The 26721-nt window shown below is 49.5% G+C and overlaps 1 protein-coding gene across 1 annotated transcript in view; it reads right to left on the bottom strand.

The window, feature by feature from the left end:
- Nucleotides 1–26619, bottom strand: part of LOC144806137 (uncharacterized) — a 79404-nt gene extending 52785 nt beyond the window's left edge. Inside the window, 3 exon segments of the mRNA XM_078672568.1 lie at nt 6601–7799; nt 23015–23363; nt 24654–26619. Of these exon segments, the coding sequence (XP_078528694.1) occupies nt 6601–7799; nt 23015–23363; nt 24654–26153 (3048 nt within the window). The 5' untranslated portion in view covers nt 26154–26619.
- Between the last annotated feature and the right edge of the window lie 102 nt (nt 26620–26721).

Below are 26721 nucleotides of genomic sequence, written 5' to 3'. Positions count from 1 at the left end.
CCGCGGCAGCGCCAGCAGGCTCCAAGGTGGTTACAGCGAAGATGGGCCGCGGCAGCGCCAGCAGGCTCCAAGGTGGTTCAGCGAGTGTGGACCGCGGCAGCGCCAGCAGGCTCCAAGGTGGTTTACAGCGAAGATGGACCGCGGCAGCGCCAGCAGGCTCCAAGGTGGTTACAGCGAAGATGGACCGCGGCAGCGCCAGCAGGCTCCAAGGTGGTTACAGAGAAGATGGACCGCGGCAGCGCCAGCAGGTTCCAGGTAGAACAGCAAGGTGAGTTTGTCTCAGGGTCAGCCGTCAGCGTCAGCAGGGCTTCTTGACTCCGGGATACAACTGCAGTCCTACTCCGGGGCTGGCCCAGATATAGGTCTGGAGTCCTTTGATGTCCGGACCCTCTCGCCTGGGGGTCAGAGGGGCCGGGATGATCGTGTCCAGACACCCAGCAGGGGGGTGGAGCCAGCACCCAGGGAGGCCGGAGGGCGATCGATACCAGGCGTCCGGGGACGGTTGGAGAGCCATCGAAACTCCCCTCTCCTTGTCTCTGGTTGAGTGGCCACTCTACCACCCGGAGGTTCTTGGTGCCTCGATGGCGGGCTCGCGGGGGCCATGGCCGCGGCTGGGCCGGGACCACGTGTCTGTGACGTGATGGGCCCAAGATGACGTTGGGCCTGGAATGTGGGTCCGTGATGGCACCGGACCGGCAATGCTGGGGCGGCCCGAGTGTGCCGTGTCTGGGGTTGTGGGGCCGCCGGGTAGCGGATCTGGTGGGCTGTAGGTCGTGCAGAGGGGTGCCCAGGGCCGACCCGGGCTGGATGGAGGGCCGATGTCGTTTGAGGCCCGCCATGCGGGAGGGGTAGGACCACGCCACGAGGCCGGGTCCAACACACGGCTGCAGCTCTGTGACCTTCATTATTGATCCTGCACTCTTCTGAAGTGTGCTCTGCCTGGCTATCACACAGCTGCAGCTCTGTGACCTTGATTATTGATCCTGCACTCTTCTGAAGTGTGCTCGGCCTGGCTATCACACAGCTGCAGCTCTGCGACCTTCATTATTGATCCTGCACTCTTCTGAAGTGTGCTTGGCCTGGCTATCACACAGCTGCAGCTCTGTGACCTTCATTATTGATCCTGCACTCTTCTGACGTGTGCTCGGCCTGGCAATCACACAGCTGCAGCTCTGCAACCTTCATTATTGATCCTGCACTCTTCTGAAGCGTGCTCTGCCTGGGTATCACACAGCTGCAGCTCTGTGACCTTCATTATTGATCCTGCACTCTTCTGAAGTGAAGTACTCGGCCTGGCTATCACACAGCTGCAGCTCTGTGACCTTCATTATTTATCCTGCACTCTTCTGAAGAGGCTGACGTCTTTGTAGCTTTGAAAGTTGACGAAAGATCTTCACACATTTACTGCAATGACATGGCTTTTCCCGTGTGTGTTCCCTGATCAATTCACTAAATCTACTTCAATATTTGCTGCACTTGAATGATTCCTGTGTGTGTTTTCTGATGCAGTTTTAGACCTGATATATATATATAAATATATATATATATCCATTGTCACATTCCTTGCACTTGAATGGTTTTTACAGTGTGTATTCGCTGATATTTTATTTTTATTTTTTATTTTTTAACATTTTATTGTTATTTTGTTCCATACACATCTATATGATCATTAAAACAGTAAACATCTCCATCTGTAGTTAAGCTGTACATCATACATTCCATGGCGTACATGACAAATAATTCACATCGTATTAACTTACATTGCAACAGGTGACACTACTCTCAACCCATCCCACCCACACCCAACATCAATCAGTCATATCAATAGATCAGCCTATTCAGCCCCTCTTGTATTCACGGGCTAGCTTCAGGGGTTGAGGCCGGCTGTGGGGGCTCACATATATTCCCCCGGAATTCGTTCCATTTGCCCCATATTCTGGACCATTTTTTGGGGCATCCCCTGTGGGTGTAAACCGCTCTTTCAGCCACCATTGCGACATCCATGTCCCTTTCCCACTGTTGATGCGTAGGTACCAGTCCAGAGCCCCAATTCTTGGCTATATTCCGCTTTGCAATTGTTTTTCCGAGCGTGGCCCAATTCTGCAATGCCAAATTTAGATCAGTAGGTTGCCAAACATTTAGGAGGCAGCATCTGGGATCACGCTGGACTTCTGCTCCCCCTACCTCCGAGATCTCAGTCATCACCTGTTCCCAGTAGGATTGTATATTCGGACAGTCCCATATTATATGGTAAAATGTTCCAGTATGCCCACAACCTCTGAGGCAGAGTGGGTCAGGGGTGTGCCCAAACTTATGTAGTGTAGTGCGTGGATAATGTGGGAGTAGTGGGCACAGCCCTGGCCTGGTTTCAATCCCTATTATCTGACATGCTTGTTTCCGGTCCAGGGAAGACATGGCTTGGCAGTTCGGGCTGCACTGTTCCCATGAGGCACAGGGTCAGACTGATTTGCATATAGCCATGTCTGAACTGGGGTGGCTGAGTGAACTAAAGAATGGTGATGGATTAAACCCAGATCAGTTGACTGGGGGTGAGTGTTTGATTTGTTCAAACGATTCGTCCATCATCCCCTTTTGTATCGCTTTGTTCGCCCTAAGTGTGGCAGGGTATGCTCAGACGTGAGTCCCTTGTTCACTTGGCCACTGGATTCAAGATAGCCTGGCTGATGAGGATTATGAATCCGAAACCGGTCCCAGGATGCTTGTTTCTGGTCCAGGGAAGACATGGCTTGGCAGTTCGGGCTGCACTGTTCCCATGAGGCACAGGGTCAGACTGATTTGCATATAGCCATGTCTGAACTGGGGTGGCTGAGTGAACTAAAGAATGGTGATGGATTAAACCCAGATCAGTTGACTGGGGGTGAGTGTTTGATTTGTTCAAACGCTCCGTCCATCATCCCCTTTTGTATCGCTTTGTTCGCCCTAAGTGTGGCAGGGTATGCTCAGACGTGAGTCCCTTGTTCACTTGGCCACTGGATTCAAGATAGCCTGGCTGATGAGGATTATGAATCCGAAACCGGTCCCAGGATGCTTGTTTCCGGTCCAGGGAAGACATGGCTTGGCAGTTCGTGCTGCACTGTTCCCATGAGGCACAGGGTCAGACTGATTTGCATATAGCCATGTCTGAACTGGGGTGGCTGAGTGAACTAAAGAATGGTGATGGATTAAACCCAGATCAGTTGACTGGGGGTGAGTGTTTGATTTGTTCAAACGCTTCGTCCATCATCCCCTTTTGTATCGCTTTGTTCGCCCTAAGTGTGGCAGGGTATGCTCAGACGTGAGTCCCTTATTCACTTGGCCACTGGATTCAAGATAGCCTGGCTGATGAGGATTATGAATCCGAAACCGGTCCCAGGATGCTTGTTTCTGGTCCAGGGAAGACATGGCTTGGCAGTTCGGGCTGCACTGTTCCCATGAGGCACAGGGTCAGACTGATTTGCATATAGCCATGTCTGAACTGGGGTGGCTGAGTGAACTAAAGAATGGTGATGGATTAAACCCAGATCAGTTGACTGAGGGTGAGTGTTTGATTTGTTCAAACGCTCCGTCCATCATTCCCTTTTGTATCGCTTTGTTCGCCCTAAGTGTGGCAGGGTATGCTCAGACGTGAGTCCCTTGTTCACTTGGCCACTGGATTCAAGATAGCCTGGCTGATGAGGATTATGAATCCGAAACCGGTCCCAGGATGCTTGTTTCCGGTCCAGGGAAGACATGGCTTGGCAGTTCGGGCTGCACTGTTCCCATGAGGCACAGGGTCAGACTGATTTGCATATAGCCATGTCTGAACTTGGGTGGCTGAGTAAACTAAAGAATGGTGATGGATTAAACCCAGATCAGTTGACTGAGGGTGAGTGTTTGATTTGTTCAAACGCTCCGTCCATCATCCCCTTTTGTATCGCTTTGTTCGCCCTAAGTGTGGCAGTGTATGCTCAGACGTGAGTCCCTTGTTCACTTGGCCACTGGATTCAAGATAGCCTGGCTGATGAGGATTATGAATCCGAAACCGGTCCCAGGATGCTTGTTTCCGGTCCAGGGAAGACATGGCTTGGCAGTTCGGGCTGCACTGTTCCCATGAGGCACAGGGTCAGACTGATTTGCATATAGCCATGTCTGAACTGGGATGGCTGAGTGAACTAAAGAATGGTGATGGATTAAACCCAGATCAGTTGACTGGGGGTGAGTGTTTGATTTGTTCAAACGCTCCGTCCATCATCCCCTTTTGTATCGCTTTGTTCGCCCTAAGTGTGGCAGGGTATGCTCAGACGTGAGTCCCTTGTTCACTTGGCCACTGGATTCAAGATAGCCTGGCTGATGAGGATTATGAATCCGAAACCGGTCCCAGGATGCAGGATTGCTAATGCTTTGGCCAGTATCTTGGCTTCTGCGTTTATTAGGGATATTGGGCGGTAGGAAGAGGCTGATGTTGCGGGTTTACCTGGTTTGTGTATTGCCACATCGTGGCTAATCTTTGGTCTCTGGGTAACATCCCCTGTTCTAGGCATTTATTGTACATCTTGAGTAGATGGGGCGTGATCTTGCCTGTCACCTTTTTGTAGTGCTGTCAGTGCCACCCCTAATTCCTCTGCTGTAAAGTCTGTTTCCAGTTCCTGCATGGCCTCCAGTGACAATGTAGGCATTTCTATAACTCGGAGGAACTGTATGTTTTCTTCCATTGTGGTTTCAGCACGCGGTGTATAAACCTTTTCATAGTATGTTGCCAGCACCTCCACTATGAGTTGGGGATCTAACGTTGTGTTACAGTCACCTAACGTCACTTGGGCAATCCATCTATTCACCTTTCCCTCCTTTCCAGCCATGCAAGCATTCTCCCAGTCTTATCACCTAGTTCGTATATCCTATGTAGGGTATCGGAGTGTCTGGCTTTCGCAGTTTCCCACGTGTAAGCCCTAAATTCTTGAGTCGCTAATGTCAGGGTTTGCGCTGTGGAGTCAGTGGGATTTGTGGCATGAGCTTCCTCCACCCTCTTCACTGCCTCTTCTAGAGTGTCTAAGTTCTGCCTGTGGTCTCGTTTGTTTCTGGCAATGACCGAGATGGCTTGACCCCTTATCACTGACTTGTACGCCTCCCATAAAATACTCGGCGATTCCACTGTCTGTGCGTTCTCTGTAAAGTACAGATCAGTGGATTTCACGAGGGTTTTGGACATTTTAGGATCCTTCAAGTATCCCGGTAGAGCGGAAAAATTATTTTCCGTCCAGAAATCTGTGCGGTGTATATGAATTGTATAGGCGAGTGATATGAAATGCCCCTTGGTAAGTGTACCACTTCGCTCACACTCTCCAGGGTTATTGCTAGGGTCAGGATATAGTCTAATCAGGAAAGACTGTTGTGTACTCCGGAGTGAAAGGTATTGTATTGTATTGTATATGGCATTTATAAAGCGCAACAAACACCCTACGGGTACCCTGGCGCTAGAGGAAACGTGAGATGCAGACCAGCAGGAGCAAGAGAAATGGCTGAAGAAGGAATACAGCCAACATGAGCATTGTTACGGCCCAACAGAATTCATTTCTAGGGAACAGCCATGTTTTAATCTTTTTCCTAAACTGGGACAGAGTACTGCATTGTCGAATTTCCAGCGGAAGCTCATTCCAAAGTTTCGCAGCAGCGAAACTGAACTGAAGGATCTCCCACCCAGTCTGGCCCTGTGAAACCTGGGGACACTTGCCAGGTAGGCAGAAGAGGAGCGAAGACTCCGGGTGGGTATGTACAGGACCATTTTCTTCTGCAGTGGCCTAGGGCCAAATCCATGCAGTGCCCTGAATCCAATACACAGTGAATTGAAGAGTATTCTTTGCTGCACCGGAAGCCAGTGGTCTGGACAAGTCCAAGTCCAATTTCGCTGCTGTGTTCTGAACACGCTGCAGTCTCTGGATTAAATATTTAGGAGATTCTAATAGTAAGGCGTTACAGTAGTCAAGTCTACTCAAAATAACGCCTTGAATAATCAAGGCACTAGCCATCACTGGGGGCAATGGAAGAATCTTCCTTAGGGCCCTCATGAGGTCGAAACAGCACCCCACTGTCTTGTTCACTTGAGTCTCCAGTGACAAGTTGGTGTTAAACATGACACCCAAGTTACGAACCGCCGTGGATGGCGTCAGAGGGGTGCAAGTATCCAAAGGCCAGAAGTTACAAGGAAGAGGCCGGGCAACCTTCCCAACTGCGCAGTATAACATTTTGGTCTTGCCCGAATTGAATTGTAGGGGAGTTGTCACGTAACCACTGCGCAGTGTTCTGCATACATGCATGAAAATCCTCTAGGATGTTAGAATGAATTCCATCAAGAGAAAGGATGATCTGAGTATCATCAGCATAGTTTACTACCTTCACATTATGGGAACGGATGGTATTAATCAGAGGGCTCAGATAAATGTTGAATAGAATTGGGCTAATAGCCGACCCTTGCGGAACCCCGTGACAGATGTTTGTGAAGGCTGACTGAAATGGGGGAAGGGCCACTGCTTGAAACCTGTCAGATAAATAGGATTGAAACCAGGCCAGGGCTGTGCCCACTACTCCCACTTCCTCTAGACGCGCCAGCAGAATGTTGTGACTGACCGTATCGAACGCGGCAGACAGGCCAAGCAATACAAGTATTGCTGATTGTCCCCTGTCTGCCATCTGACGCGGATCGTCCATCACGGTCACCAAGGCTGATTCAGTTCCATGTTCTGGACGGAATCCGAACTGTACATCTGCCAGGCAACCAGAGCGCTCTAAGAAAGCTGACAAAGATTTGCTAACCCCACGTTCCAGAACCTTCACTGGATAGGGGAGGAGCGAGATGGGCCTATAATTCCCCGGACAGTTGGGGTCAAGAGTGGCCTTTTTCAAGAGTGGAGTGACTATCGCCCGTTTCCAACCAGATGGTACTAATCCACTGGAAAGTGATTGGTTGCAAATCTTTCGGAGCCTAGGGAAAAGCTCTGATGCCAATTCCTTCCAAATTCTATGTGGAAGGGGGTCCAGTGGGGAGCCTGAGGAAACACCCATGACCAGCCTATCAAATTCCTCTTCCGAGAGGGGCTCAAAGTGATCAAGAGGGCTCATTATAACGGGCCCATCATCACTCGAAAGGTCTTCATGGGGCATTGTACCGACGCTAGCCGTTAGGATTGCTGCCTTAGGGGTCGTACCTTCTCCCCTCCCAGACATGTCATCTATTAGCCCAGCGATAATGGTGGTGATTTTATCCTGGAAAAAAACTGCTAAATTATCACAGAGATCTTGGGAGGTCAGAATCTGATTGTGTAAACATTGAGGATTAGCAAGATCCTCTACTAGTTTGAAAATGCATTTAGCCTTATTTGACGAATTCAGAATAACTCCAGCGAAGTACTCCTGTTTGGCGGCAGCAATTTCTTTTTTATAAAGGGAGATATCCACTTTCCAGGCTAGTTTATCCTCGTCGGCATAGTGCTTTCTCCATTTTCTCTCTGCCTGTTTGCATTTCAGTTTAAGGTCCTTAAGTTTTTCGTTGAACCACCTAGCGGAGGGTCTACCTTTGTTTTTACATACTTTTTGGGGGGCAATTTGATTAACAATAGCACTTATATGATTACAGAAGAGCACATAGTTCTCCTCCACTGAGCTATGTGCACCAAAATCCTCTTCAGAGGGGATCATTAGTGACTGTGTCGTTTTTTCCAGAAGTCTCTTCCAATCCCTACCGAGGAAGTTCCCGACCACCCTCAAGGCAGAAGCACCACGGTTAGGGATGGCAATTAGGAATTTGACCAAATAATGATCAGTCCAGTCTACAGGGAGAATCTGCATGTGATCAATAATCCTTTCCTCAGTAAAAACTAGGTCAAGCATGTGTCCCCCTATGTGCGTAGAGCTGGTCACTCCCTGATAGAGGCCCAGATTTTCGCATGATTGGAGGAGCATATGTTGACCCGTATCAAGGGTCCCATTTTGCCAGAGGTTAAAATCTCCTAAAATAAGCATTCTTGAATGAGTAACAGCCATATTGTTGAACACATCTACCAGCGCCTGTAATTGGGATGAATTCATTGCACCCGGGGGTCTGTAGCACACTATACCGTCCAATAAATGGCCCCTGGTACCTCTTAAAGAGAAGCCCATGAGCTCAAATCCCTCCACTGCATCAATCTCAAAAGGGGCAAAGTCCCACCCTTCTTTAAACATCAGACTAACTCCACCGCCCCTACCTGTAGCTCTCGGCTTATGAAAGATTTTGTACCCTGACGGGCACGCCAGTCCCGGTTCGAACGGAGAGTTCGTACTGGACCAGGTCTCAGTCATAAGTAATAGGTCAAGATGGTGTGCTTCAGTAAGTAATTGGATCTCTACCGCGTGTTTGGGGAGAGATCTTACATTAAGTAGGCCACAGACCAGTGATTTCATCCTGATAAAATAGGACTTCGGGCTGGCCGAGGTCTCAAAAAGGGGCATGCCCAACCCAGCACCACCATTCTCACCTAGCGCCCGCAGTGCCTGGCTGGAGTAATACAATACCTTAGTCGGACGGGCAGCATTGCTGGCACTGTGCGCATTACGTGCGCTGACGGGTGCAGACGGGCTCGCCTTCGGCGTGCCTGCTATGCGCCCGCTGCGCGTGTCCGCTGCGCTCCCGCGATCTTGCCGGCATAAGTATCCGGTGTGGATGTCAGCTCCACTCCTCACCCGCTCTGATTGGCTACCCCAGGGGCGTGGACTGGTGTTCTGTAGGGTGTTTAATTCTCCAGATATCCGTCAACCCCATTGCATCTATAAATTCTCTCAGGGCCTGATTGGAACTATTTGTTTCTCTGGGCGGTCTTCTGTCCTTAGTGGTGTCTATTACTGCATTAAAATCCCCGCCTATGATCAGTTCCCCTTCAAGAAGGTCCAGTAGGAACATTCCAAGATCCTGGAATGCTGTCTGATGAAGTGCCGGGGGGGACATATACCGACACCATGTTGTACATGCGGCCTTCCCATTGACAGGACAATGCAGCGAATTGACCCTGGTCATCAGTCCGGGTCTGTCATGTGCGGAAGTACACCCTGAAGAGCGCCGGTAAATACGATTCAGTCCACTATGACTACATATCCCAGAATCCCCGGAGTTGTGGGCGGAGTATAAAGGGAGGAAGTTGACAACGCGGGGGCGTCGGATATTTTGGTTCCGGACCGGGAGTTGGGCGTTCGTGTTTTGGAGTTCCTGTTTGCACCGTGTGTTCCTTGGCTGAGATCTCTTCACTGTCTAGAGGAGGTCGGAGGCGGAGTCTGCTACGGACGACTGATTGCGGTGAGACGCTGTTCGTTTTTACCTTGTGTTAGAAACAAGGTGCTTCCTTTGTTTCATTTTGGGAAACCACATATCAGTGCCCCTGTTGGCTGAGCCTTTGGTCGTTGGCTCGTGCAGGGTGCGCTACTTTACTGCAGTCCGTGTTGTTCCCGGCGGCGTCCCCCGTTGGCAGAGCCTTCTTGCATCGGCTCATGCGGGGAACGCCTTGTGGACTTTTCTTTAGTCCGTGTTGTTCCCGGCGGCGTCCCCCGTTGGCAGAGCCTTCTTGCATCGGCTCATGCGGGGAACGCCTAGTTGCTTTTCTTCCGTGTTGCGCACCCCTGTTGGCTGAGCCTTTTTTCACCGGCTCGTGCAGGGTGCGCTCCGTTTCCTTTTCCTATGGTGCCCCTGTTGGCAGAGCCTTCTTGCACCGGCTCATGCAGGGTGCACAGAGTTAACCGTACACAGATCTGAGACTTCTTATCAGGTACTGTAGACCATACATTACTTTTGGGTGACGTAACCTGTTATTTCCACCATTTGTTTCTTTACCTGGTACTGTGGTGTTTGGTCCGTGCAAGTGGGATCTGATTTGAGTGACGCCCTCAGAGTAGCATGGTATGTACTGAGCAAGCTCTCCTATGTGATTGTCAGGATAGTTTTACCCCCTTTCACAAACTCCCCCATGTGATTGTGTATTACAGGTGGTGTGTTCTATGTTACAAACCTGCTTGTCGGATCATATAGAGGGGAAGAGAAGTATCTCCAGGGTCTATTCTTAGTTTATTTACAGGTACTGGTTGCATTGGTTATAGAGCATTGTTGAGTTGTATACCCTAAGAATTGAGACGATCACCTTTCTATTGTTTTGTCATTACAGTTCTCCCTCCCTGCTGTCCCCATCCTTTCCTTCCTGTTTATTATTTTTTCTCTGCCCTCACCTGATCCTTCTTGGGCCCTGGCTATAACAGCTTTCGGGGTTCGGATAGATCAGGAGGTGGCCTTATTACATCATCCGGCTGATCCCGAGGACTTGGAGGATAACAGAATATCCGACCCAAGTTTTACCGTCCTCCCGATCAGTGGGTTGCTGTGATAATGGCATCTTTAGATGACGTTTTGGCTGCATTGGTGTTAGTACAGGAGGAACTCCAGTCATCGAAGCAAGAGGCAGCCGAGCTACGAAATAGGCTTGATACCATGCAGAGAAACCCTTTTAGCGCAGGGACGGCGGGAACGCCTCCGACTAATGCAGTGGTGGTGGAAATGCCGACTATCATACCATTAGCTAACCCCGAGCGCTTCAAGGGTGATGCAGGTTCCATACAGGTATTTTTAACCCAAGTTACCTTACATTTTTCCTGCAAACCCAGATCCTTTCCTACCAATCAAGCCAAGGTGGCCTTTTTAGTTTCTTACTTGGCCGGTGATGCGGCTCAGTGGGCGGTTCCTCTAATCCAAAGAAACGACCCCATCATTCATGATTGGGAGGCCTTTAGGGATGAGTTCGTGAAAGTGTTTGACAGAAGAGCAGACACTTACACCGCAGATAGAGAGTTGTTACTTCTGAAGCAGGGTAATCAAGATCTATTAACTTACTTAAACTCGTTCCGGAGGCTTATTACAGAAACCAAATGGCCAGAAGCCAAGCAGGCTTCTTTGTTTCATCAAGGCTTAAGTGAAGACATGAAGGATGTCATTGCCCAAATAGACCCTCAACCTAATACGTGTGAGGATTTGATAAATTTGGCAATGCGCTTAGATCATAGAATGAGGGCTCGAAAGGGGGATCAGAAGAGCCGTACCACCCCTTCATATGCTTCTCCCAAGCCCGCTGAGAGCTCTCCTGTGTCAGGAGCTGAACCCATGGACATAGGAGCAGTAAGAGCAGCGTTAACCGCGACCGAAAAAGAACAGAGAAGAAAGAACGGGCTATGCCTGTATTGTGGTAAGAAGGGGCACTTTGTGCGAGAATGCCCTGTTAAGCCTAAGGTGTCTAGGTTCCGCTTTAATAAGGGGGCTTCGGCCGTAGCGGACAAACAGACGGAAAACTAGAGGACTCCGAGGTTAATAGAGGGGTTCCTTGGAGTCGGTCAGTCATCCCTTCACTTTTGAATGATGTAGTGGGTAAGAATCATTTGTTCATACAAATCAAGTGGTTTGTAAACTCCAAATGGGTTGAGACACAGGCTATGGTTGATTCAGGGGCCACAGGGCTCTTTATAGACACAACAGAGGCTAGCAGACTTGATATCCCTCTGGTATCTAGGTCAGTCCCTGAAAGAGTCTATGCTGTTGATGGACGGGAATTGGATGTTGGCCCCGTTAGTTATCAAACCGAAGAAACAGATATGTTGTTTGGAAGTCATCAAGAAAAGGTTACGTTTAGCGTCATACAAGCCCCACATTATGGCCTGATTATAGGAATACCATGGTTGAGGTTACACAACCCTGCTATTAATTGGGAAGAGGGGGTCGTAACCATGAATTCCACCTTTTGCAAGGAACATTGTTATGAGGACAGTCCCAGACCTTCTTTCTCTTTGGCCAGCGGTGTGCACATAGCTACAGCAGCCGAAAAAGAAGTGAGTTTACCAGAGGTGTATCATGCCTTTACTGGGGTGTTTGATGAAGTGCAAGCAGAGGTACTCCCTCCTCATCGACAATATGATTGTCAGATAGATTTGGTCCCTGGAGCGGTAGTACCTAGCGGACGTTTGTATGCCCTGACCGAGCCTGAGAACGCTCATTTAAGAGAGTATTTGGAGAAACTGCTTAGGTTAGGGTTCATTCGGCCTTCCAAATCACCTGCTGCGTCCCCTCTTTTTTTCATTCCCAAGGCTAACGGAGAATTGAGGGCGTGTGTGGACTTTAGGGCCTTGAATGCAGTCACAGTTAAGAACCGTTACCCCCTTCCTCTCATTCATGTATTGTTGGAGCAAGTTAAGACGGCTGTCATTTATACCAAGCTGGATTTAAAGGGAGCCTATCATTTGGTGAGAATGAGGAAGGGGGATGAGTGGAAGACCGCATTCAAGACCAGATACGGCCTTTACGAATATTTGGTCATGCCATTCGGCCTATGCAACGCCCCGGCGGCGTTCCAGTATTTCTTGAACGACGTTCTACGGGAGATACTGGATCGCTATGTAGTCGTCTACATAGACGATATACTGATATACTCAGAGTCGGTGGAGTTGCACATTAAGCATGTCAAGGAGGTCCTAAGAAGATTGCAACTGAACAGTCTCTTTTGTAAACTCAGCAAGTGCGACTTTCATGTCACCACAGTTGAATTTCTGGGGGTGATGCTCAGTCCACATGGACAAGAAATGGCAGAGAGAAAGATCAGAGCTGTCAAGGAGTGGCCTGTGCCACGAAACATTAGGGACATTCAGTGTTTTCTTGGTTTCGCCAACTTTTACAGACGCTTCATCAACCAGTTTTCAAGAGTAGTGGCTCCCATTACACATCTGTTAAGGAAGAATCAGACCTTTAGCTGGACACATGAAGCGGAGAAGGCTTTCCAGACTTTGAAGGCAGCTTTTGTGTCCGCTCCGGTGTTGGCGCATCCAGACCCAGAGAAACCATACATCGTGGAGGCAGACGCCTCCGATGTTGCCCTAGGGGCCGTTCTTTCGCAAAGACATGAGGCAACAGGGCAGATGCATCCGGTTGCGTATTTGTCTAAGAAACTGAATGGGGCCGAATCCAATTACTGCATTGCCGAAAAGGAACTATTGGCGATAAAGACGGCATTCACCGAATGGAGGCACTTCCTGATGGGAGCCAAACACATGGTGACTGTCTATACTGATCACAGGAACTTGCAGTATATGACATCAGCTAGGCTTCTCACACCGCGACAACTCAGGTGGATGTTGTTCTTTTCTGGGTTTCATTTTACTATCACCTTCCGTCCTGGGGTGGAGAATAGGAAGGCAGACGCTTTGACAAGACAATCCTCGCTACAAACACCAGAAAGGTTGGGTGAAAGGGCCATCATTGACCCAGCCAATAGGATATGTGTTATCCAACCAGACGCATTCTTGCAGGGACTCCGTTTAGGTATCAAGACCCCGTTCTGGAGGGATTGGTTACGCAAGCATCCTGAATGGCTAGTAAAGGATGGATATCCAGTGAAAGAGGGACGGTTATTGGTACCCACGATACCTCTTCGTAAACAAGTATACAAATGGTGTCATGAGTCGCCCAGTGCAGGGCACATGGGGGTGGACAAGACCATCGATCTGCTCTTACGAAGGTGTTGGTGGCCCTCTTTAAGAACTGACGTTAAAGGATGGGTTTCCCAATGCGAGGTCTGTGCAACAGCAAAGACGGACCATAGGCGCCCGGCTGGGCTGCTTCAACCATTGCCCACTCCTTCTGTGCCATGGGAACGCATTTCTTTGGACTTCGTGGTGGGTCTGCCAAAGGATCAAGGGTGCACAGCGGTGTTGGTGGTCATAGACTATTTGACCAAGATGGGCCACTTCATCGCGTGTCCACAAGTTCCTTCCGCTGGTCACTTGGCAGGTTTATTGATGGAAAACATTGTTCGACTGCATGGGCTACCGTCTGTTATCGTCTCTGACAGGGGTTCTCAATTTACTGCCCGTTTTTGGAAGGCTTGGTGTTCATGTTTACATATCGAGACTGCTTTGTCCACCAGCTTCCATCCTCAGACCGACGGGCAGACTGAGCGTCTCAATCAGACGCTGAAACAGTTCCTGAGATGCTACGTGGACCAAGGCAAAGACAAGTGGGTGCAATATTTGTGGCTCGCGGAAGTGGCGTATAACAATTCTACTCATAGTGCCACCCGGGTTTCTCCCTTTTATTGCACATACGGACGCCATCCGCGCTTTCTTCCTTTTCTCCATCCTCATGGGGAACAGACGGTGCCTGAGGCAGCAACAAGGGTGTCTCACATCAAGGAGACATTGATGAAAGCCCAAGCTAGTCTCCAAGCTGCTAAAGCGGTTTATAAGGGAGCAGCGGATAAACGCAGGAGAACGGGCCCGATGTACCAAGTAGGGGATCTGGTTTGGTTGTCTACCCGGAACATCAGATTCCGTAAGTACAGTGTTTTCAACCCTAAATACATCGGCCCCTTTCCTGTTGTACAGCGTGTCAATCCTGTGGCCTTGAAACTCGGATTGCCTAGACATTTGCGGATGCATCCGGTGTTTCACGTGTCGCTGTTGAAGCCCTCTTCCTCTCGACGGCGGCAGCCGCCTCCTCCGGTGGCGTCTCCTGATGGTCCTGAATACGAGGTGGATGGCATCCTGGATTCCAAGCGGAGGGGTAAGGGCCTCTGTTATTTGGTGTCCTGGAAGGGGTATGGCCCGGAGGAGAACTCTTGGGAGCCGGCGTCGGGGGTGCATGCTCCTCGTCTGGTGGCGGAGTATCATGGACGTTTCCCTCTGCGGCCTGGCCCTATTGTGCGCTCTCGGTGAGGGGGGATATACTGTCATGTGCGGAAGTACACCCTGAAGAGCGCCGGTAAATACGATTCAGTCCACTATGACTACATATCCCAGAATCCCCGGAGTTGTGGGCAGAGTATAAAGGGAGGAAGTTGACAACGCGGGGGCGTCGGATATTTTGGTTCCGGACCGGGAGTTGGGCGTTCGTGTTTTGGAGTTCCTGTTTGCACCGTGTGTTCCTTGGCTGAGATCTCTTCACTGTCTAGAGGAGGTCGGAGGCGGAGTCTGCTACGGACGACTGATTGCGGTGAGACGCTGTTCGTTTTTACCTTGTGTTAGAAACAAGGTGCTTCCTTTGTTTCGTTTTGGGAAACCACATATCAGTGCCCCTGTTGGCTGAGCCTTTGGTCGTTGGCTCGTGCAGGGTGCGCTACTTTACTGCAGTCCGTGTTGTTCCCGGCGGCGTCCCCCGTTGGCAGAGCCTTCTTGCATCGGCTCATGCGGGGAACGCCTTGTGGACTTTTCTTTAGTCCGTGTTGTTCCCGGCGGCGTCCCCCGTTGGCAGAGCCTTCTTGCATCGGCTCATGCGGGGAACGCCTAGTTGCTTTTCTTCCGTGTTGCGCACCCCTGTTGGCTAAGCCTTTTTGCACCGGCTCGTGCAGGGTGCGCTCCGTTTCCTTTTCCTATGGTGCCCCTGTTGGCAGAGCCTTCTTGCACCGGCTCATGCAGGGTGCACAGAGTTAACCGTACACAGATCTGAGACTTCTTATCAGGTACTGTAGACCATACATTACTTTTGGGTGACGTAACCTGTTATTTCCACCATTTGTTTCTTTACCTGGTACTGTGGTGTTTGGTCCGTGCAAGTGGGATCTGATTTGAGTGACGCCCTCAGAGTAGCATGGTATGTACTGAGCAAGCTCTCCTATGTGATTGTCAGGATAGTTTTACCCCCTTTCACAAACTCCCCCATGTGATTGTGTATTACAGGTGGTGTGTTCTATGTTACAAACCTGCTTGTCGGATCATATAGAGGGGAAGAGAAGTATCTCCAGGGTCTATTCTTAGTTTATTTACAGGTACTGGTTGCATTGGTTATAGAGCATTGTTGAGTTGTATACCCTAAGAATTGAGACGATCACCTTTCTATTGTTTTGTCATTACAGTTCTCCCTCCCTGCTGTCCCCATCCTTTCCTTCCTGTTTATTATTTTTTCTCTGCCCTCACCTGATCCTTCTTGGGCCCTGGCTATAACAGCTTTCGGGGTTCGGATAGATCAGGAGGTGGCCTTATTACATCATCCGGCTGATCCCGAGGACTTGGAGGATAACAGAATATCCGACCCAAGTTTTACCGTCCTCCCGATCAGTGGGTTGCTGTGATAATGGCATCTTTAGATGACGTTTTGGCTGCATTGGTGTTAGTACAGGAGGAACTCCAGTCATCGAAGCAAGAGGCAGCCGAGCTACGAAATAGGCTTGATACCATGCAGAGAAACCCTTTTAGCGCAGGGACGGCGGGAACGCCTCCGACTAATGCAGTGGTGGTGGAAATGCCGACTATCATACCATTAGCTAACCCCGAGCGCTTCAAGGGTGATGCAGGTTCCATACAGGTATTTTTAACCCAAGTTACCTTACATTTTTCCTGCAAACCCAGATCCTTTCCTACCAATCAAGCCAAGGTGGCCTTTTTAGTTTCTTACTTGGCCGGTGATGCGGCTCAGTGGGCGGTTCCTCTAATCCAAAGAAACGACCCCATCATTCATGATTGGGAGGCCTTTAGGGATGAGTTCGTGAAAGTGTTTGACAGAAGAGCAGACACTTACACCGCAGATAGAGAGTTGTTACTTCTGAAGCAGGGTAATCAAGATCTATTAACTTACTTAAACTCGTTCCGGAGGCTTATTACAGAAACCAAATGGCCAGAAGCCAAGCAGGCTTCTTTGTTTCATCAAGGCTTAAGTGAAGACATGAAGGATGTCATTGCCCAAATAGACCCTCAACCTAATACGTGTGAGGATTTGATAAATTTGGCAATGCGCTTAGATCATAGAATGAGGGCTCGAAAGGGGGATCAGAAGAGCCGTACCACCCCTTCATATGCTTCTCCCAAGCCCGCTGAGAGCTCTCCTGTGTCAGGAGCTGAACCCATGGACATAGGAGCAGTAAGAGCAGCGTTAACCGCGACCGAAAAAGAACAGAGAAGAAAGAACGGGCTATGCCTGTATTGTGGTAAGAAGGGGCACTTTGTGCGAGAATGCCCTGTTAAGCCTAAGGTGTCTAGGTTCCGCTTTAATAAGGGGGCTTCGGCCGTAGCGGACAAACAGACGGAAAACTAGAGGACTCCGAGGTTAATAGAGGGGTTCCTTGGAGTCGGTCAGTCATCCCTTCACTTTTGAATGATGTAGTGGGTAAGAATCATTTGTTCATACAAATCAAGTGGTTTGTAAACTCCAAATGGGTTGAGACACAGGCTATGGTTGATTCAGGGGCCACAGGGCTCTTTATAGACACAACAGAGGCTAGCAGACTTGATATCCCTCTGGTATCTAGGTCAGTCCCTGAAAGAGTCTATGCTGTTGATGGACGGGAATTGGATGTTGGCCCCGTTAGTTATCAAACCGAAGAAACAGATATGTTGTTTGGAAGTCATCAAGAAAAGGTTACGTTTAGCGTCATACAAGCCCCACATTATGGCCTGATTATAGGAATACCATGGTTGAGGTTACACAACCCTGCTATTAATTGGGAAGAGGGGGTCGTAACCATGAATTCCACCTTTTGCAAGGAACATTGTTATGAGGACAGTCCCAGACCTTCTTTCTCTTTGGCCAGCGGTGTGCACATAGCTACAGCAGCCGAAAAAGAAGTGAGTTTACCAGAGGTGTATCATGCCTTTACTGGGGTGTTTGATGAAGTGCAAGCAGAGGTACTCCCTCCTCATCGACAATATGATTGTCAGATAGATTTGGTCCCTGGAGCGGTAGTACCTAGCGGACGTTTGTATGCCCTGACCGAGCCTGAGAACGCTCATTTAAGAGAGTATTTGGAGAAACTGCTTAGGTTAGGGTTCATTCGGCCTTCCAAATCACCTGCTGCGTCCCCTCTTTTTTTCATTCCCAAGGCTAACGGAGAATTGAGGGCGTGTGTGGACTTTAGGGCCTTGAATGCAGTCACAGTTAAGAACCGTTACCCCCTTCCTCTCATTCATGTATTGTTGGAGCAAGTTAAGACGGCTGTCATTTATACCAAGCTGGATTTAAAGGGAGCCTATCATTTGGTGAGAATGAGGAAGGGGGATGAGTGGAAGACCGCATTCAAGACCAGATACGGCCTTTACGAATATTTGGTCATGCCATTCGGCCTATGCAACGCCCCGGCGGCGTTCCAGTATTTCTTGAACGACGTTCTACGGGAGATACTGGATCGCTATGTAGTCGTCTACATAGACGATATACTGATATACTCAGAGTCGGTGGAGTTGCACATTAAGCATGTCAAGGAGGTCCTAAGAAGATTGCAACTGAACAGTCTCTTTTGTAAACTCAGCAAGTGCGACTTTCATGTCACCACAGTTGAATTTCTGGGGGTGATGCTCAGTCCACATGGACAAGAAATGGCAGAGAGAAAGATCAGAGCTGTCAAGGAGTGGCCTGTGCCACGAAACATTAGGGACATTCAGTGTTTTCTTGGTTTCGCCAACTTTTACAGACGCTTCATCAACCAGTTTTCAAGAGTAGTGGCTCCCATTACACATCTGTTAAGGAAGAATCAGACCTTTAGCTGGACACATGAAGCGGAGAAGGCTTTCCAGACTTTGAAGGCAGCTTTTGTGTCCGCTCCGGTGTTGGCGCATCCAGACCCAGAGAAACCATACATCGTGGAGGCAGACGCCTCCGATGTTGCCCTAGGGGCCGTTCTTTCGCAAAGACATGAGGCAACAGGGCAGATGCATCCGGTTGCGTATTTGTCTAAGAAACTGAATGGGGCCGAATCCAATTACTGCATTGCCGAAAAGGAACTATTGGCGATAAAGACGGCATTCACCGAATGGAGGCACTTCCTGATGGGAGCCAAACACATGGTGACTGTCTATACTGATCACAGGAACTTGCAGTATATGACATCAGCTAGGCTTCTCACACCGCGACAACTCAGGTGGATGTTGTTCTTTTCTGGGTTTCATTTTACTATCACCTTCCGTCCTGGGGTGGAGAATAGGAAGGCAGACGCTTTGACAAGACAATCCTCGCTACAAACACCAGAAAGGTTGGGTGAAAGGGCCATCATTGACCCAGCCAATAGGATATGTGTTATCCAACCAGACGCATTCTTGCAGGGACTCCGTTTAGGTATCAAGACCCCGTTCTGGAGGGATTGGTTACGCAAGCATCCTGAATGGCTAGTAAAGGATGGATATCCAGTGAAAGAGGGACGGTTATTGGTACCCACGATACCTCTTCGTAAACAAGTATACAAATGGTGTCATGAGTCGCCCAGTGCAGGGCACATGGGGGTGGACAAGACCATCGATCTGCTCTTACGAAGGTGTTGGTGGCCCTCTTTAAGAACTGACGTTAAAGGATGGGTTTCCCAATGCGAGGTCTGTGCAACAGCAAAGACGGACCATAGGCGCCCGGCTGGGCTGCTTCAACCATTGCCCACTCCTTCTGTGCCATGGGAACGCATTTCTTTGGACTTCGTGGTGGGTCTGCCAAAGGATCAAGGGTGCACAGCGGTGTTGGTGGTCATAGACTATTTGACCAAGATGGGCCACTTCATCGCGTGTCCACAAGTTCCTTCCGCTGGTCACTTGGCAGGTTTATTGATGGAAAACATTGTTCGACTGCATGGGCTACCGTCTGTTATCGTCTCTGACAGGGGTTCTCAATTTACTGCCCGTTTTTGGAAGGCTTGGTGTTCATGTTTACATATCGAGACTGCTTTGTCCACCAGCTTCCATCCTCAGACCGACGGGCAGACTGAGCGTCTCAATCAGACGCTGAAACAGTTCCTGAGATGCTACGTGGACCAAGGCAAAGACAAGTGGGTGCAATATTTGTGGCTCGCGGAAGTGGCGTATAACAATTCTACTCATAGTGCCACCCGGGTTTCTCCCTTTTATTGCACATACGGACGCCATCCGCGCTTTCTTCCTTTTCTCCATCCTCATGGGGAACAGACGGTGCCTGAGGCAGCAACAAGGGTGTCTCACATCAAGGAGACATTGATGAAAGCCCAAGCTAGTCTCCAAGCTGCTAAAGCGGTTTATAAGGGAGCAGCGGATAAACGCAGGAGAACGGGCCCGATGTACCAAGTAGGGGATCTGGTTTGGTTGTCTACCCGGAACATCAGATTCCGTAAGTACAGTGTTTTCAACCCTAAATACATCGGCCCCTTTCCTGTTGTACAGCGTGTCAATCCTGTGGCCTTGAAACTCGGATTGCCTAGACATTTGCGGATGCATCCGGTGTTTCACGTGTCGCTGTTGAAGCCCTCTTCCTCTCGACGGCGGCAGCCGCCTCCTCCGGTGGCGTCTCCTGATGGTCCTGAATACGAGGTGGATGGCATCCTGGATTCCAAGCGGAGGGGTAAGGGCCTCTGTTATTTGGTGTCCTGGAAGGGGTATGGCCCGGAGGAGAACTCTTGGGAGCCGGCGTCGGGGGTGCATGCTCCTCGTCTGGTGGCGGAGTATCATGGACGTTTCCCTCTGCGGCCTGGCCCTATTGTGCGCTCTCGGTGAGGGGGGATATACTGTCATGTGCGGAAGTACACCCTGAAGAGCGCCGGTAAATACGATTCAGTCCACTATGACTACATATCCCAGAATCCCCGGAGTTGTGGGCAGAGTATAAAGGGAGGAAGTTGACAACGCGGGGGCGTCGGATATTTTGGTTCCGGACCGGGAGTTGGGCGTTCGTGTTTTGGAGTTCCTGTTTGCACCGTGTGTTCCTTGGCTGAGATCTCTTCACTGTCTAGAGGAGGTCGGAGGCGGAGTCTGCTACGGACGACTGATTGCGGTGAGACGCTGTTCGTTTTTACCTTGTGTTAGAAACAAGGTGCTTCCTTTGTTTCGTTTTGGGAAACCACATATCAGTGCCCCTGTTGGCTGAGCCTTTGGTCGTTGGCTCGTGCAGGGTGCGCTACTTTACTGCAGTCCGTGTTGTTCCCGGCGGCGTCCCCCGTTGGCAGAGCCTTCTTGCATCGGCTCATGCGGGGAACGCCTTGTGGACTTTTCTTTAGTCCGTGTTGTTCCCGGCGGCGTCCCCCGTTGGCAGAGCCTTCTTGCATCGGCTCATGCGGGGAACGCCTAGTTGCTTTTCTTCCGTGTTGCGCACCCCTGTTGGCTAAGCCTTTTTGCACCGGCTCGTGCAGGGTGCGCTCCGTTTCCTTTTCCTATGGTGCCCCTGTTGGCAGAGCCTTCTTGCACCGGCTCATGCAGGGTGCACAGAGTTAACCGTACACAGATCTGAGACTTCTTATCAGGTACTGTAGACCATACATTACTTTTGGGTGACGTAACCTGTTATTTCCACCATTTGTTTCTTTACCTGGTACTGTGGTGTTTGGTCCGTGCAAGTGGGATCTGATTTGAGTGACGCCCTCAGAGTAGCATGGTATGTACTGAGCAAGCTCTCCTATGTGATTGTCAGGATAGTTTTACCCCCTTTCACAAACTCCCCCATGTGATTGTGTATTACAGGTGGTGTGTTCTATGTTACAAACCTGCTTGTCGGATCATATAGAGGGGAAGAGAAGTATCTCCAGGGTCTATTCTTAGTTTATTTACAGGTACTGGTTGCATTGGTTATAGAGCATTGTTGAGTTGTATACCCTAAGAATTGAGACGATCACCTTTCTATTGTTTTGTCATTACAGTTCTCCCTCCCTGCTGTCCCCATCCTTTCCTTCCTGTTTATTATTTTTTCTCTGCCCTCACCTGATCCTTCTTGGGCCCTGGCTATAACAGCTTTCGGGGTTCGGATAGATCAGGAGGTGGCCTTATTACATCATCCGGCTGATCCCGAGGACTTGGAGGATAACAGGGTCTTCTTTACCACTAAGGGCGAGCTCCTATGTACTAGGATACCCACTCCCCGGGACCCAGACGTGAACTCTGCATGGGCTACCATTTTGAATCCCCAACGGTTGAGCGCTTTACAGGCCGTACCCACTAAATGTGTCTCTTGGAGTAATGCTACCGTAGGGAACTTCCGCTTTAGATATTGAAGAACCAACCCCCTTTTAATCTTGTGCCCTAGTCCATTCACATTCCACGATATAACAGACAGGGGAGGGCCTAGTGATTGTGGCGGCTGTGAGCCAGCATCAAGATCTTCACGCCGCGGCATAGTATGTGTGATATGGGGTTACAGAGCTAGTGTTTCTCTTAGTAGTGTCAAAGCACGGGTGCATGTCATGTATGTGAGCACATCGTACAGTTATCAACAGTTTCTTCCAGAGAGCTCTGTTAACCAGAAAAACATAACAGACCCAATCAAGTCCCCTAACTCCCTTAACCCGAACCCCCCACCCTGCCTCCCTGCCCGGCGGTTCTAAAACAGCCCGCCCCCCAAACTGAGCAGAGCGCTTTGAGTCCCAAACAAACCACAACATTCGTGGGGGTGAGTCTTCGGTGCTCAGAACAAAGTCCTCCCTTTACGAACTGTCTACTCAGTGTTGCCCCCCATCTGTTAGATCCTACCTGTGGGGCCCTACCCCTTGTTCAGGGTCCGTGAATCGAATGTCCATGCCCCAGTTCATTCATTAGCGATGTCTCATCTCGTGTAGCAGTGTTCAACAAAGGGTTCTCTTCCGAGAAATAGGTGTCCCACCGTAGTGCTTTAGCTGGTGCTGTCTGCGTCGTGTTCGTCTTGTAGGGTTCCATGGTCCCAACCTCTCGGTGGTATACCTCTTCTTTGTGGTCTTTCTGTAAGTTTCTTAGCGGCCCGCGTGCAGGTTCTCCCTGGTCTTGGTCCCATGGGCCGGTCTCCATCCCTCTAGCCAGTCTCGTGCCTCTCCCGGCATTTCAAAGAACAATGTTTTTCCCTCAGACTCAACCCGGAGCTTCGCCGGGAAAAGCATAGAGTACTTTAGTTCCCTGGCGCGTAATTCTTTCTTAACCTCCATGTAACTACGTCTTTGTTGTGTGACGGCCGTTGTATAGTCAGGATAGAAGGTGACTTCCGAGTTATCTACATTTATCGGCGGTGCGATGCGTGCGGCCTGCAGGATTGCGTCGCTATCTCTAAAGTTGAAGATTCGTGCCAATATCGGCCGTGATGGTGCTCCTGGACGCGGTTTACCTCCTGGTACACGGTGCGCTCTTTCTACTGAAAAGAATTTGGAGAGCCCCCGCGGCTGTAGTTGGTTCTGAATCAGGTCTTCTACAAAAAGATCTAAGGCTGGCGCCCCGGCAGTTTCCGGCACGCCTACAAGGCGCACATTATTTTGCCGCGAGCGGCCTTCTTGGTCATCCAGTTTTGCTTTCATCATTTTGTTGTCCTCTTCTAGTCTCTGCACTTGTTGTTGCAGTGTTACAGTGTCCGTCGAGAGCCCCGCAGTTGTCTTCTCCACCTCCACCAGTCTGTCCGACATTTTAGCAAAGTCCGCCCGTATTAGGGCAACATCTGTGGAGATCGTGCCCATCGAGGACTGCATTGTTCGTAGAGCCGCGTCACATCCTGGAGGGTCACCTCCTCTGTGACCTCTGCCGTGTCTGGAGGTCAGGCACTGGCCTGCGTTCCGGAGGAGTCCTTCGTGTAGGCGTATTTATCTAGCCTAGTGGGTCTGCTGTACTTTCGGCCCTCTTCCACTCATATTTGCAGCCAATTTGCGTCTTTTGTAGGTCTACCGCCCAGTGCCTCTAGGTATATTCCAGCCGAGGGTTATGGGTCTGCTGTCTGCGGTCACGCGCTATCTCGCCTTCCCCGGCACTGTGCTGTGATGGTGGGCCCAGTGGACCCCACTGTCTGTTTTCCCAGGCTCCTGCTTCCGGACTGGAGTTGAGAACCCTTGAGCAATGTCGGTACTCCTATTGCTGCGCTTTAAAAGTTGTGCTCCCTCTTCTGCACTGGCAGTCTTCCCCGCGTCTTGCTCTTCTTACCGGATGGGTGCCGGGTTAGTCCCACTGGTAGAATAAGTCCCCGCTGCACAGGGTCCGGTTAATCTCTTGTTGTTTCCCTTTCTGATGTGCACCACGTTGTCTACTTCCTCCGGCTGCGGGGTCAGCGGCAGACCACGTCCTGTTGTTGCGTGGCGGGATTGCACCTCACAAGTCCTATGTTCAGCGACGCCCCAGCAAGCGCCGTCCTCCACCGTCCTGCACTAGTCCTGCCAAGTTCGGGATCGGCCCTTACTCAAGACCCCAGCTTCAATGCGGTCTAGGCCGCGGCCCCCTTGGCGGTGCCCTTTGATAATCTTTAACTCTGGGGGTTCAGGCCGTGCAGCGCCGTATTCACCACAATCCCTGCTGCCCCCGGTTCTGTTCGTTGGCGCTGGGGCCGTTCTAGGTGTATCAGCAAGTCCTGCCGCAAGGGCCCTCAGCGAGCACTGCCGGACCTTTCCCGCATGGTTAGCCCTTCATTATTTGTGTTCCTAGCCGCGGGTATATTGCTGAAAGGTATTTCGGCACTGCGCGGCAGGAGCTGCGTGCCTCCAAAACTTCCGCGCCCGATGTCACCCCCGTCAGCGTCGCCTACCTCATTTCCGGGGTGGGTGCCTAATTGAGGTCCCGGCTGCAACGTGGACCGAGGCCGCGATCACCTCTGCCGCAAATCTTCGCAGTCCCTTGAGCTCCGGAGGTCTGGAGCGGTACAGTCGGTGTTAGAAATTCCTTATGCAATTATCTTGCTGCAGCACTGAATTTCATTCAGGATAAATGGTCGGATTGATGCGGGAAGGCCCCGTCTATCACAGAGCTCAGTTACTCTGCGGCCATATTACCTGGTTGCTAGCCACGCCCCGCTGATATTTTCTTAATGTTGATGATTCACTAAAACTACTTCTACATTCATGGCAATGATATGGTTTTTCCCTAGTGTGTTTTCTCTGATGCTGTTTTAGTTGTGATAAACGACTAAACCTCTTCAGACATTCTCTGCACTTGAATGATTTTTCCGCTGTGTCTGTTCGCTGATGAATCCTTAATGTTGAAGATTCACTAAAACTACTTTCACATTCACTGCACTGGAATGGTTTTCCCCCTGTGTGTGTTCTCTGATGCCGTTTTAGTCCTGATAAATGTATAAAGGTCTTCCCACATTCAGTGCAAGTATATGGTTTTTCCCCTGTGTGTGTTCGCTGATGAATCCTTAATGTTGAAGATTTACTAAAACGTCTTCCACACTCACTGCACTGGAATGGTTTTTCCCCAGTGTGTGTTCTCTGATGCTGTTTTAGGTCTGATAATTGAATAAACCTCTTCTCACATTCACTGCACTGGAATGGTTTTCCCCCTGTGTGTCTTCGCAGATGTTTCCTTAATGCTGATGAATTACTAAAACTTCTTCCACATTCACTGCACTGGAATGGTTTTTCCCCAGTGTGTGTTCGCTGATGCTGTTTTAGGTTTGATAATTGATTAAACCTCTTCACACATTCAGTGCAATTATATGGTTTTTCTCCTGTGTGTGTTCTCAGATGGTATTTTAGGTCTGATAATCGACTAAAGCTCTTCAAACATTCACTGCACTTGAATGGTTTTTCCCCTGTGTGTGTTCGCTGATGAATCCTTAATGTTGAAGATTTACTAAAACGTCTTCCACACTCACTGCACTGGAATGGTTTTTCCCCAGTGTGTGTTCTCTGATGCTGTTTTAGGTCTGATAATTGAATAAACCTCTTCTCACATTCACTGCACTGGAATGGTTTTCCGCCTGTGTGTCTTCGCAGATGTTTCCTTAATGCTGATGAATCACTAAAACTTCTTCCACATTCACTGCACTGGAGTGGTTTTCCCCCTGTGTGTGTTCGCAGATGTTTTCTTAATGCTGATGAATCACTAAAACTTCTTCCACATTCACTGCACTGGAATGGTTTTTCCCCTGTGTGTGTTCGCAGATGTTTCCTTAATGCTGATGAATCACTAAAACATCTTCCACATTCACTGCACTGGAATGGTTTTTCCCCTGTGTGTATTCGCTGATGCTGTTTTAGGTGTGATAATTGATTAAACCTCTTCACACATTCAGTGCAATTATATGGTTTTTCCCCTGTGTGTGTTCGTTGATGTCTTTGTAGGCCTGATAACTGAATAAAGCTCTTTACACATTCAGTGCATTTGAATAGTGTTTTTCCTGTGTGTGTTTGCTGATGGGGTTTCAATATTGATGACAAACTAAAGCCCTCACTGCATGTGTCAGAGACTTCTCTCTTGGTTAGTGTCTCTGGGTCTGGTATATAATTGTTTACATCCCTTGACTGTACTTCCTGAAGGGCCAACATGACTGATAAAGCACTTGTGTTATTCTTGCATTCCCTGTGTGAGTCGTATTTTGCACGTTTGTTTTCCAATTAAAGAATAAAGTGCAATGGTCACCAACTACTTTCCAATCTCAAAACGTGTGTAAGGCTTCTTCGTGGGCGATTGTGTCTTTAGACTGAATAATGGTTCGGCACGCATGCGGGTAAAGATCCAACGTCCTTCTGGTCGGTGCACACTGGGACAGTGCTCTGTATTTTAGACAGCAGAACCCCTATTTCTTTTAACCTTCAGTTGTCTGACTCCACTCCGTTGCGCTTTTCAATGGTTGCTGTGGATTGGTCTGAAACAGTTTGCAATACACCTCTAGCACTGAATGTTCTCCTGGTATTATTTAAGGAAGCACAGCTCTGCTGTAACCACCTCATACCGACCTCATGATCAAAGCTGTTATTGGACATGTTTACACAAGAGGAGGTTTATCAGTGTTGTCTTAATTTTCTAGAGGTTATTTCTTCATTTTGAGGCACGGAGGTGCACAGCTGAGACTCCTGGAATCACTGAATTTCTCTTGTCCCTTCTTTCAGGATG

The sequence above is a fragment of the Lissotriton helveticus genome (assembly GCF_964261635.1).
Source record: "Lissotriton helveticus chromosome 1_1 unlocalized genomic scaffold, aLisHel1.1 SUPER_1_unloc_5, whole genome shotgun sequence".
NCBI lineage: Eukaryota > Metazoa > Chordata > Amphibia > Caudata > Salamandridae > Lissotriton > Lissotriton helveticus.
Note: the sequence above shows the minus strand (reverse complement) of the source record. Positions and strands in the feature narration are given on the sequence as shown.